Source organism: Marmota marmota, unplaced genomic scaffold (assembly GCF_001458135.2).
Source record: "Marmota marmota marmota unplaced genomic scaffold, marMar, whole genome shotgun sequence".
Lineage (NCBI taxonomy): Eukaryota > Metazoa > Chordata > Mammalia > Rodentia > Sciuridae > Marmota > Marmota marmota.
Window position 1 is genome coordinate 44266189 of NW_026000174.1, and position 12161 is coordinate 44278349.

A 12161-nucleotide genomic window follows, 5' to 3' on the forward strand; every position below is an offset into this window, starting at 1 on the left:
TTCTTTATGACATTCCTTTACTCAGTGTCTGGCATACGGCACATATTACAGATGGATAGAAGAGATGGAGGCGGGAAGGAGGGAAGGTGGAGTTGAGTCAATCTAAAACATGCCCCTTTGGATTCTTCTAGTGGTGGAGAACTCACTGACCTGAAGCCAGATCATTCTGGTTTTCATAGTTTTAATAATTGGAGAAATCTGTTCTTTTCGGGTCTAATCTCTCCTTGTGCCTCTTCCCCCTGGCCCTGGTTCTGTTCCTGGAGTGCTAAATCACACCTGCAGCCCCCCCTTTCTGCATGGTTCAGACAGATCTGGGTCCTCTCCAGTCAGCCTTTTAAAGCATCTTTACTGTCAGAGTACTCTCATTGGGGGGAAGGGTAAAGTGACTCTCCAGGGTCAGCGTCAGGCGCAAACGTTTGTCGGCGTGCCTTGAAGGCCCTAGTTTTCATGTGACTGTTGTATCCTACTCAAGATAATGTTTCTCTTCATAAATAAGATATTCCAATAAATAGATATTCCAATAAAAGTACCACTTCAGCATGCTGTGCCTTGCCAGTCGAGAAGCCTTGAGTGCCTCAGGAATCTCACTGCTGTCTGAGAATTAGCACCCCTCTTTAGAAACTGGTTTCTTCTTTATGATGTAAAACATCTCCCAAAGTATTTAAAATCAGCATACTACAGTGACACAGCCACATCGATGTTTGTAACAGCTCAATTCACAATAGCCAAACTATGGAACCAAACTAGTTGCCCTTCAACAGATGAATGGGTAAAGAAAATGTGAGTGTGTGTGTGTGTACACACACACATACACACAATGGAATATTATTGAGCTATAAAGAAGAACAAAATTATGGCATTTGCTGGTAAATGAATGGATCTGTAGACTATTATGCTAAGTGAAATAAGCCAATCCCAAAACACCAAAAAGCTGAATGTTCTTTCTGATATATGTATGCTAACCCACAAGAAGAGAGGGTAGGGATGTGCTTTAGTCAGCTTTTTTGCTGCTGTGACTAAAAGGATCCAACCAGAACAGTTATAAAGGAGGAAACGTTTAATTTGAGTGCTCATGATTTCAGAGATCTTAGTCTTAGATCTTACTTGATGTACATGGAAATATACACACATCAAGTTCCATATCCACTCTGGAACCAATTTCTAAATAGGCTAGGGTAAATTGTGCTTCAATGACAAAAAATACCCAAACTACGATGACAGCAAAGGCTAATTTCTTGCTCGTGTTACCTGTTCATCCTTTGTCAGAGAGGTCTTTTGCTTATCCTCATCCCCAAGGGACCCAGAGCAGCAAACCAGCAATCATGTTTAACACTTCTAGTTTCTTTCTTTTCCTCCATTTTTTTAAAAATTTAGCAACAACCTGTAGGAATATAATATTTCTAGGGTTTTGGTTGTTGTTGTTGTTGACAGAACAGGTCTTTCCTTTTAAAAAGTGAGGATCTTCCTCCAGCATTTAAATGCCCCAGCCCACAAGTGAAGCTTACCGTTTCCTCCCACACCTGATTGTTCAGAACCAGTCACATGGCCTCAGCCAACCCCAAAGGTAGCCTGGAAGTTTAGCCTTGAAACTTCACAACTTCACCTGCTCAGGAGGTGGAAACAGAAATATATGGTGAACAGCATCCGGGATTCTCACAGGGGAGGGTAGCATACAACTCTTCAAAATGGTCTGTGGAAACTTTTCCCCATGAGGCGTTTGAAACAGAGCTATCTTGGGGAGCACCAAATTCTAATTGGGAAAACAGCAGAATCTAGTAGAAATAAATCCACTAGAGATAATTTTTCTTCACTTTGTTGTGGAGTTTTTCTTTGGTTGTGATCACTCAGTTAGATACAAAACCCTTACATTATCACCCAATGACCCATTCTTCTTCCGTCCTGTTGGCAAAGATTTTTGTGCAAGAGTTTATGAGTCATCTTACTGAAAGCAAAAGGTACTTGGGTTACAGCATTCTTTTTGAGTTACAAGGCTATTTATTTGAAACAAGATAAATTCTTGTTTTGACTCTTGAATCCATGAGTTGAACTCATGGTCAAATCTATTTCCATGAAAGTACAAAAGAAGAAATCATGCATAAATATTACCCAACATCTAAGCAACAAAAATGGACTCTAAAATGTAACTGGAAAACATGAAAATGCAGAATGACCTTATATAGATTCTATATTCACCTATGTTCCCAGATTGCATGCAAAGTGTGAAGTTGAGGCTACGAACAGGAAGGATTGAGGTGTGAAAGCAGGATCGGCCCTCCATGTAACATTGCAACTGACTGGGGGTGAATGGCTCCTTGGGCTGCATGTGGTGATATAGAAGCACGTCCATTGCAAACTATGAAGCATTTCCCAGGGTTTGCACATACTTGAACACAATACTGTGTACACTTTGGTGTCCTGAAGCTATGTACATCTTGCCATTGATTTGTGTTTAAGGTGAGGTTTGGCTAGCAGAGGCCAGAGGGAGCTTTGCGCTCTACAGGTAGGAGCCCTGATGATTCTGATCTGGTTATAAGGAGCCACTCAGGCTAAGTGGGGCTTGTTAGATGGCTTGCCCAGAAGGGCTTGGTATTGCTTACAAAATGGATCATCAACAAATCCTTTAAAGATGGTTATAGTATTGGCTTACACCCCAGCATGTTCTAAAGATTACTTGAGGACAATTTCTTGAGCATCTGCAAATTCCAAGAATGGGAAATTTTAAAAACAAGAAAGCAAAGAGTCGGGAAATTTTTTTTTCACGTGTTCCCTAATTCAGAGTGAAAGATATTCCTTACTTTTCCAAACCTTACAAAAGGCAACGGTAAAGATCATTTCAAGGAAAAATTACTACTTAGCTTTTGGGACTGCAGAAAATCTTGCTGATTCTAAAAGCTCCAATATAATAAGACTTTAGCTTTAGTTGTTTGCTCTTTTGGTTGGCAGAATGCCATGTGAAGAATAGGTACCAACCTGAGAAAAGCATGGTGGAGAGGAAGCCCCGCACAGGAGAGAGGAGCCTCCACATCCAGACCTGCTTCTGCCCCTGATCAGTTATGTGGCTTCCGACAAAGGGTGTCCCTTGTCTGGACCACAGTGTCCTCTTTCATTGAACACACAAACATAGGGCGCAGAGCCTGTGACAACAGCTCATTTGTTTAGTGCGTCTCTGGAAATCTGTCCTTCCACCGCGATAATGATTTCATTTGCTGCTCACCATGGCCCAGAGGGTAATTTGGATGTGCTTGTTGTCACCATCTCCATGTGACAGTTGTATAGACACTCATATGCAGCTACAGGGGGCTGAGGATATGAGCAGACCCATAGCTTCTGACTTCACCTCTTGACGTGATTATTTATATCAAATAGCCCTATGTAGAAGGCTCTAGAAGAATCTTTAAAATATTCATTAAGGACATTTAGCCACTCTGCACCACCAATCCTCAGGAACTGTGGAAAGGGGAATCATCAGACAGGATGGGTGAAGTTCCCAGCTTCCTGAAATTTCATCTCCCCATTTCCTGTGGAGCCCCCCCTCCCCTGCCTAAGGTTTCACACATTAGTTCTGACAGCTCTGGTCTCCGCAGGTGCTTATAGTGACACCAGGCCTTGTGAGAGGTGTCTCCTGTCCTAGGTTGGGTGAGTCATTTTTCTTTCTGAAACAGCCTAATCTGAAAGCAATCTCCTTTGCTACTTGACTCGGTGTGAACGATAACATCAGGGATCCTTTTAAACCCAAGAAGAGAAATATGTTTCATTGGCGCCATCATTCCAAACAGGCAACCTCAGATATTTCAGTGGAGATGCCTTAGAGACCTAAAAGAAGATCCACGCTCAGATGCATCGTCCTTTAAGAGTTTTGGGCATATGAGTTTCTTGGAGGAGATTTACTTTTGGTGTCATTGGTCATGACGGGTAGCTACCTTTTTTTCTAAGTTGCGAGTTTTATGGTTCAAATCTCATAGGTGCTACAAGATATTTTTTAAAAATGTTTTTATGAGTGTATTATAGCTATTCATAATGTTGGGGTTCCTTTGGACCTAGTCACACGTGCATGGAATGTCATTTGTTCCCAGTACCTCCTTCCTTCCTCCCTCTCCTTTTTCCCTATATCCGGTTCCCCCTCTTCTACTCCACTGGCCTTTCTCCCATCTATTTATTGTTTTTAATAATTGATACTTTATAGGTTGGTATGAATGAAAGCAGATTTAAAAAAAAATACGTGAATATCTTTCACATTTTTGCTTAAATATCCCTTCATCAAAGAATGCTCTCACCGACCCCATCCTGTGGATATTTGTAGAGATTTAACTCGTTGTTTGAATAAGCTCTAAGACCAGGAAGGGCCTGTCTGGCCCACTCCTCCAGCACCTTCCTGATTCCAATGCCTTACTGCAAAAACTTTGTTTCACAGGAGCAGATAATCTGCAGATCCACGTCACCCCAACCCCGGAGTCATTTCCTCATGGGAAGTTGTTATCAATTTCACCAACATGGCCTTTCTCGGAAGTCAAGTCTTCTTTGGCAGTGGACAGAATCAAGAATGTGCTGGAACAGTCCCCTGATAACACGAGCTTGCTACAGTTAGCCCGGACACCTCCGCCCAGAGCACACCGCAGGGCCAGGGCTCACGTGGACTTCTCTCCTTCCCTTTACCAAGGAAGCGGACAGAGCGCCTCCCTGGAGCCCTCTAAAGATTCCAGCGAGTCCCTGGTCCAACCGAGGCCTCCAGGGGGAAGAGAAGCAGCGGACGTGTCAGGTTTGCCTCACGCCCGCATGCTTCCCCTGTGGTCCACAGTCCCATCGGTGACCTTGAGTGCCGTCCCCCCATCTCAGCCGCGGGTAGGGACTCCTTCCCTTTCGGAGCATCCCCTGAGATCAGATATGCTCCCACTTCCTCCTCCACCTTCATCCTCTCCATTGACCTCCAACTCACCTCATTCCATCACCTCCTCTAAACCAGAAGAGCGTCCCACCCATGTGCCTTTGTTCCCCCAAATAGCTCCACCCGACTCCTCCTCAGCTCAGACTGTAGCTAATGCCCTAATCCCAGCTTTTGACAAAATGAACCACATTCCATCCCAAAATGCCCAGGGTTCCATAGGTGTCCCTCATCTAAGTTTTTCTGGATCCTCAACAAAGCAGTACTCTGAACTGTCCCCAACAGAGGGTCCCCAATCTACAGGCTCACCCACACCTGGGGGTTTAAGCTCCATGGCAGAATTGGCCCGTCTGCCTCCCCCGACCCTAGCACCTGGAGGTCTTCCTCGGCTTCCAGGTGGGACCCCCTCATGGTCCATGATGGAAGTGGCTTCGAGTCCTGCATCCACCCACCCAATCCACACTGCAGGGGCTAAAAGAGCGCACAGTGGGGTGTCTTTGCCAACTTTTAAGAGCACGGCAGCAGCGACCCAGGCGGCTGAGCTTTCATTGTTTCGGACTACAGAATCAGTGACCATAGAAATGACCAGCAGAAAGCTAGCCCCTGCTACTACTGCAAGTGACCCTGCTAACCCACCACATTTGTCAGCAGATCCAGAGAATTCCAGAAGGCCTGCCCTTTCAACCGAACACACATCTTTGGTGCCTGCTCTGCTGCCTTTCACTCCTCTGGGTCAAGGGCAAGCCGTCCTTTCTGGGACAGTTCCCGCATTGCCATCAAATGGGAAAGGCAACCTTCCCTCCATGATCGCTGTCCTTCAGCCTTCAGAAGAGCGTACCTTGCCATCCCTTGTACCTGAAATGCCCACACCTCAAGAAGAAGGCAATGACGGGGCCCCTCCTGCAGCCACAGACTTGTTCCTCTCAAGGAACCTTCCTGATCTTCTTTCCACAACTTGGACATTTCCCCTGCAGAAAGAGGTCAGCGTGACAGCCTTTTTAGGGAAAAATAAAAAGGCAAATGTGACTATTCCAAGCAAAGAAGTTTTGAGTCCTCACACTGTAAATGGATTCCGCTCTGACTTTAGCGCTGATCCAATGTCATCTCCCGTCATTACAACATCAGGAACAAACCTCCTTCCTTCAGGATCACCTCCAGCCTCCAGGCCCACCATTCAGACCACCCACCTGGTTTTCCCATCTCCTGGCTTCGCCAGCACCAAGCTGGAGACTGACACAGCTGCTGAGGGCCATTCTGAATTGCCCGTTTCTGCTTCCAAGCAGGTGACAGCATCTCCCTCCTCCACTGATGCTGATGATTTCTCAACAATGGGAGACACGAAAAAGCCAACAACCACAGATGTTTTCTGGAGTTCTCTTTCAGCAAAAACAGGAACCCTTTCTAGAGATTCCACAATATCTGGCTTGCAGCAGCAAACAAGTGATGGTTCAAATGGTCACACAATTAACTCCGCCAGTTGGGAAGTTCGTTCAGCTGCCACTTCTCTTCCCCGGGGTTTAACTTCAGCTGCCAAAGCAGTAAAATCTCAGAATATCAAAGATACTGCTGGGCGTTCAGTGGCTGCAGAAGGCTTTAACATCCAAGATCTGGTCCTTAGGACAAGCACCAACCAGCCTATGCAGCAGTCGGATGTCACCTTGGCCGCAAATCATACAGACCTCCGGCCCACAAGCCATAACAACCATCCCAGAGACTTCCAAACAGCCAAAGTTGAATATTACCCATCCACAAGTCAACGTTCTGCCCAGTCAAGCCATCCTTTTTGGCTGACCTGGCCACGTCTATCTTCTACAACAAGCTTGCAGGACATGCTTTCCGATGGAACGGATACAGGGTCCCACATTTCCAGTGACATCTACCCATCACCCAGAATAAATGCTTCCACGTCATTCCGGAGCAATCTTGGCTATCAGTCAGCTGCTGAATCTCCTCCTCTATCAACCAGTGCCTTCCCCAGGACCCCCTCCAAAGTGCTGCAAGCTTCCCAGCACCCCAAGAAATGGACAGGTGCAACCACTAATGCAGGTAGTTTGTTTCTTGGTACCCAAAAAACAGGTATGACTGCTTTCGGGGACCAAAGCATCTTCAAGCTCAACACCCAGCTTTGCTCTGAAGGCACATACCTCCCCTTCAGAAGTGAGAGTTAGCAGCCCAAGTAGACACGTAGTTGATCCTCTACCCACTTCATTTTTTTTTTAAGTATTCAGAATTTATGCCCTTTTTACCAACCATGGCTTGGCTGTAAGTGGCATTCTCATTATGGTTAATTACCTTAATGAGCCTAAGTTGTTTTGCTTGCCAGCCCAGAGAGCTGACACTCCTCACCCCAGCTAACCCATAGGTTCCCTCCATTCATCATCAGAACAAGTGTCGTATGTATTCCCGGCCAGTGACAAGCTTTGCCTCTTCTCTCTTTACAGTGGACTCCTCGGTGTCATCCAAGGTAGAGCCAACAGCAGAAGCAGCAGCAGCAGCGGCCACATTGTTTCTGAAGAAGTCGAGTCCACAGGCGCTGTCTGCAGCCCTGGTTGCCAAGGGCACCGGCAGCAGCGGCTTAACCAAGAGCAGTTCCACCACTGCTCTAGCTAAAAATGTCACCAACAAGGCAGCATCTGGCCCAAAGGCAACAGCAGGGGCGATCTATACAGCCCTCCCGTTCACACCAACCTACATGTTTGCCAGAACAGCACACACCATGAGCACACACACAGCCATGCAGGGGGACACGGGTGCTGCCTCGGGCCTGTTGTCCACAACACACCTCCCCAGGAAGCCACAAGCCATGCACACAGGCCTCCCAAACCCCACCAAGCCAGAGACGCCGAGGGCATCCACCCCTCGCCCGCTGACGGTCACCGCAGCGTTGACCTCCATTACAGCATTAGTGAAGGCCACCCGCTTGCCCCCTTTGCAAGCAGAAAACACGGATGCTTCTCTCCCTGCTTCGTCCACTGCGGTGGTCACAACTGGCAAAATGGCGTCCAACCTGGAATGTCAGATGTCTGATAAACTCCTGGTGAAGACAGGTGAGAGGCCACTGTCCTTCCAGTTGGACTTGAAAGCCACAGCCTGGCCTCAGAGAGATAGCAGGATTGTTTCTCTTTGAGATCGATGTTTCTCATCTGGGGTGACCTTGTCTTCCTTCCCTCAGGAGACATTTGGCCACGTCTGGAGACATTTTTAGTTATCGCACTTGGTGGGAGGGGCTGCTACTGAGCTCTAGTGGGATAGGGACCTGGGATATTGCTAAATACCCCACAATGCACTGGACAGCCCCAGACAAAAAAAGAATAATCCAGCCCAGAATATCAGTATGCTGAGGTTGAGAAACCTTGATCTTCAACAAGTGTCAAAGGAGGGGAGGAGCATGAGGTGACATGGATTCTAGTTCTAGGATCAGTCCTGACATGAGAGGCCCCTGGGAAACCACAGGTCTAAGAATGCCAACGTGCATCGTGTTTTGCCTGCAGAGTGCATCAGGGATGTCTCGCATGAATAAATGATGTGATTTGTTTAATACAAAGTCTTGGAAAGGGCTGCAGAATTCAGAAAAGCTTTTTGTCATGTTTTCTTAATCAGCAGATACAAAAAGCACAGCTACGGTTTACAAGGTGGGAGCCCCGGATTTATTTTTCATGTTTAAGGGGGAGAGTTTCTTGAAAAATCTCTGCAGGCAGCCCTAGAGCCGTGGGCAAAGCGGGATGCTATCTTTTTAGCCCCAGTTCCCGGTGGTAGCAGAGCAGCCCTCGAGTGCACAGGGTGCTTTTAATAGTGCGGTAGTGTCTGCTATAAAAAGCATTAGACAAATTATTTGAGAGAGCATGCCAATGCTGAATGCTCGCATCCCGCCTTCCTCCTCGCCCCGAAAAGAATTAAATGAAATTATATCTTGAGACATATCCTTTTCTAAAATGGGAAATCGTGAAACTAGGCATAGCAGAAAGTACAGTATCTCTTTCTGCTTCTTAATAAATGATCCCATCTGGTTTTCCGCTCCCCCTTCCCACTCTCTCCAGACCCACGCCTTCTCCTCTGAGGGGCAGCCTCCCACCCCCATGCATCCTCTCCTCTCTCTTCTTTCTCTCCCCACATCCCCAGCCATGTCTATCCAGCCACCAGCTGCTTTCAGTTATCCCATCTCTCATCCTGGTTCACACCACCACTTCCTGGGTTCACGCTGTCGTCCTCATTCACTGAAATTTCTGCAACACTAACCACATTCCTCTCTCTGCCTGCAGAACCCCACCCTCCAGTCTGCTTTGGAGTCTGCAGTCAAGGGAACCTTCTGAAATGCATTCCTTTGCTGAGAACTCCTCACTTCCTATTGCCCTAAATTTGCACACTGAAGTATTTCACTTCTGTCCCCTGCACTTTACACTTGGCGTTCCCTCTGCTGGTACTAGGTGGGGGCAGTCCCTCCCCTCCCCTAGCTCACTCCTATTATCCTTTGAGACTCAGCCAAAGCATCAGTTCCCATGGAAACCTTCCCTGATCCCAGCCCCTTGTTCAACTCAGCACTGGATGCTCCTCTCAGAAGCTCTAACAGCATCCTGGGCTTCCCTTCCAATAGCACTTGTCACATTCAATCACAGATGCCTCTTCCCCATCCTGTATCTCCATCCCTGTCTCTGTCCTTCCTGTTTCAGGGTTGTCTGGGGCTGCAGCATCCAGAGCAGCCCCCCACCCCCCCGCCCAGAGAGCCTGGCTTTCAAGGTCAGAGGCAACACGTGTCAGAAATGAAGTGCCACCAGCGTAATCTTTGTCTGTCAGGGCCACACAAATGGCTAGGACCTTCTTTCCTTCAAACTTTAGCAGGACCAACAAAGCCTCTGTCCCAACCAATCCCCTCATTGGTGGGCCTTTGCTTCTCAACTTTGTTCAGAATTCGTAGGAGATGGTGGCCAGAGCGGGGGAGGGCATGTTCATTATGAGGTTTGGACCTTACTCTGATTACCATGCTTGTTTCCCCCCACAGTTCTCTTTATAACCCAAAGGAGAGGACAGAGCATTGAGTCCTTGAAGCTCAATGTAGCCAGAGGGCTCACGCAGGCATTGCGGAAGGCTTTCCACCAGAACGACATCTCTGCTCATGTAAGCTCCTCACTTTGCACCCAGCTAACCCGTCTCCACCTCCCCCAGGGGTCCAGGTGTTGTTTAGATTGTCTTTATCCTCCCCCCACACCCACATTTTCCAGAAGTGGAATCTTTCTTCATTTTGGTAAATAGCTGTGGCTGGAGATGGGAAACTGAGACTAATTGCCTATGTTGATTTTTTTTAAAAAGCCTGGATATATTGTTTTAAACGGTTCCATTTTCCCATTGTGTAGGGAGAGCATTTAATATTGTCTGTATAATTTTCTAGAAACCATCCATTGCTTTTTCTTTTATCTTTCACACCATTTTAAATAGTGATTTATTTCTGGACATTTAAAAATCATTCTGACTTGTAAATTGAGTCCAACTTTGCTAAAATTGCCAGCAGCACACAGGGAAGTAAACATTTCCCCCTCTCTGAACACTTCAATGCCAAGTACTGTTTAACAACTGCTGGCTGATTTGGGTGGCATGTCCAAGTGATGGAAGCTTTGTTTTACACTCTTTTGGTTTGACTCCAAGTGTTAGAGCAGTAAATGTGATTGGCAGTCAGTGGACTCCCTTTTATACCACTTAGAAATATTGTTCCGGCTTCTTCCTTTGATGTTCTGTTCTACAGCTGTGTTCAGCTCAGTGGTCTCCTCTCCACCCACCACACCAAGGACTAGCAATGGGTTTGGCACATAGTTTATGGGTCCTTGTCAGTCTCTCTTCTACAATTCTAAAGAAGAGAGAGAGAGAGAGAGAGAGAGAGAGAGAGAGAAAGAGAGAAAGAAAGATGGACAGGAAGAGAAGGAGGGAGGGAGGGAGGGGGAAAAAAGGAAAGAAACAATAGAAACATACTCCATGGGATGGTTGTGTGGTTTCTACTCCAGAAATTTTACTTGACCATTGAAATGTGAATGTTCCCATTTAGTCGCCTGATAAAGTTTTCAATAAACTTCAGCCGTTCTCCAACTACCCACACAGCTTTCGTATTTTCTGCACCTCATCTCAGACCCAAATTGGTTCACTTTAAATTTTTTTCTTTCAGTTCTTTAAATATATTTTTTGTTAGTTCTAATTGGTTATACATGATAGTAAAATGCATTTTGACACATCATATATAAATGGAGTATAACTTCTCATTCTTCTGTTTGTACATGATGTAGAGTTACAGTAAAGAACGACACAGGGTAATAATAATGTCTGATTCATTCTACTATCATTCTTATCCCCATGCCCTCTCCCCTCCCTTTACTATCCCCTGTCTCATCCAAAATACCTCTATTCTCTCTCCCTCCTTGTGAATTAGCATCCTCATATGAGAGAAAACATTTGGCCTTTGGTTCTTTGGAATGGGCTTATTTTGCTTAGAATGATATTCTCCAGTTCCATCCATTTACCAGCAAATGCCGTAATTTCATTCTTCTTTAAGGCTAAGTTCACTTCAATTTTTTTAAACTATTTTTAGTTGTAAATGAACACAATACCTTTTTGGTTTATGTATTTATTTTTACATGGTGCTGAGGATTGAACCCAGTGCTTCACATGTGCTAGGCAAGTGCAAGCTGAGCTACAACCCCATCCCTCACTTTAAACATTTTAAATGCATTTCTTTTGAAAGGATATTTGCTATTACCACCATATGTGGAAATAAGGATCATTTGCCACAAATAAAGATTGTGGTAAAAGTGAGAATCATGGGACCCAAACAGCTTGTTAAATCCAAGGCTGTTCTTCATGTCTCTTTGTCTGTTAAAGAGAAGAACTAGCAAGGGTCAGGGAGGTGTTGAAAGCAAATCGTTCCTGACCTGGCTTTGGCTTGTTCTTTGAGCTAACTAGAAGGGTTGAAAGGGGAGCGGTTCTCTCATTGGGTGAGTTGACTGTCATTTCAGCTGTTTATGGTCTGCCATGAAGCTTCTCTTGTTTCACCTACAATCATCTTTTTTTGTTTAATTTATTTATTTTAATTAGGTATATATGACAACAGAATGCATTTTGATTCATTGTACACAACTGCAGCACAACCTTTCATTTCAGTGGTGTACACGTTGTAGCATCACACCATATGTGCAGTCATACATGTACCTAGGGTAATGATGTCCATCTCATTCTATCATTTTTTACACCATCTTTAGTAAAGAACCAATGATAATGCACCTTGGAGGGACCAAACCACACCCAT

At 45.6% G+C, this 12161-nt stretch overlaps 1 protein-coding gene across 1 annotated transcript in view; it reads left to right on the forward strand.

The window, feature by feature from the left end:
• Positions 1-12161, forward strand: part of Kiaa1549l (KIAA1549 like) — a 266932-nt gene that overhangs the window by 153098 nt on the left and 101673 nt on the right. Inside the window, exons 4-7 of the mRNA XM_048788211.1 lie at positions 4412-4756; positions 5531-6925; positions 7321-7926; positions 9876-9991. Of these exons, the coding sequence (XP_048644168.1) occupies positions 4412-4756; positions 5531-6925; positions 7321-7926; positions 9876-9991 (2462 nt within the window). The remainder of the gene's footprint in view (positions 1-4411; positions 4757-5530; positions 6926-7320; positions 7927-9875; positions 9992-12161) is intronic.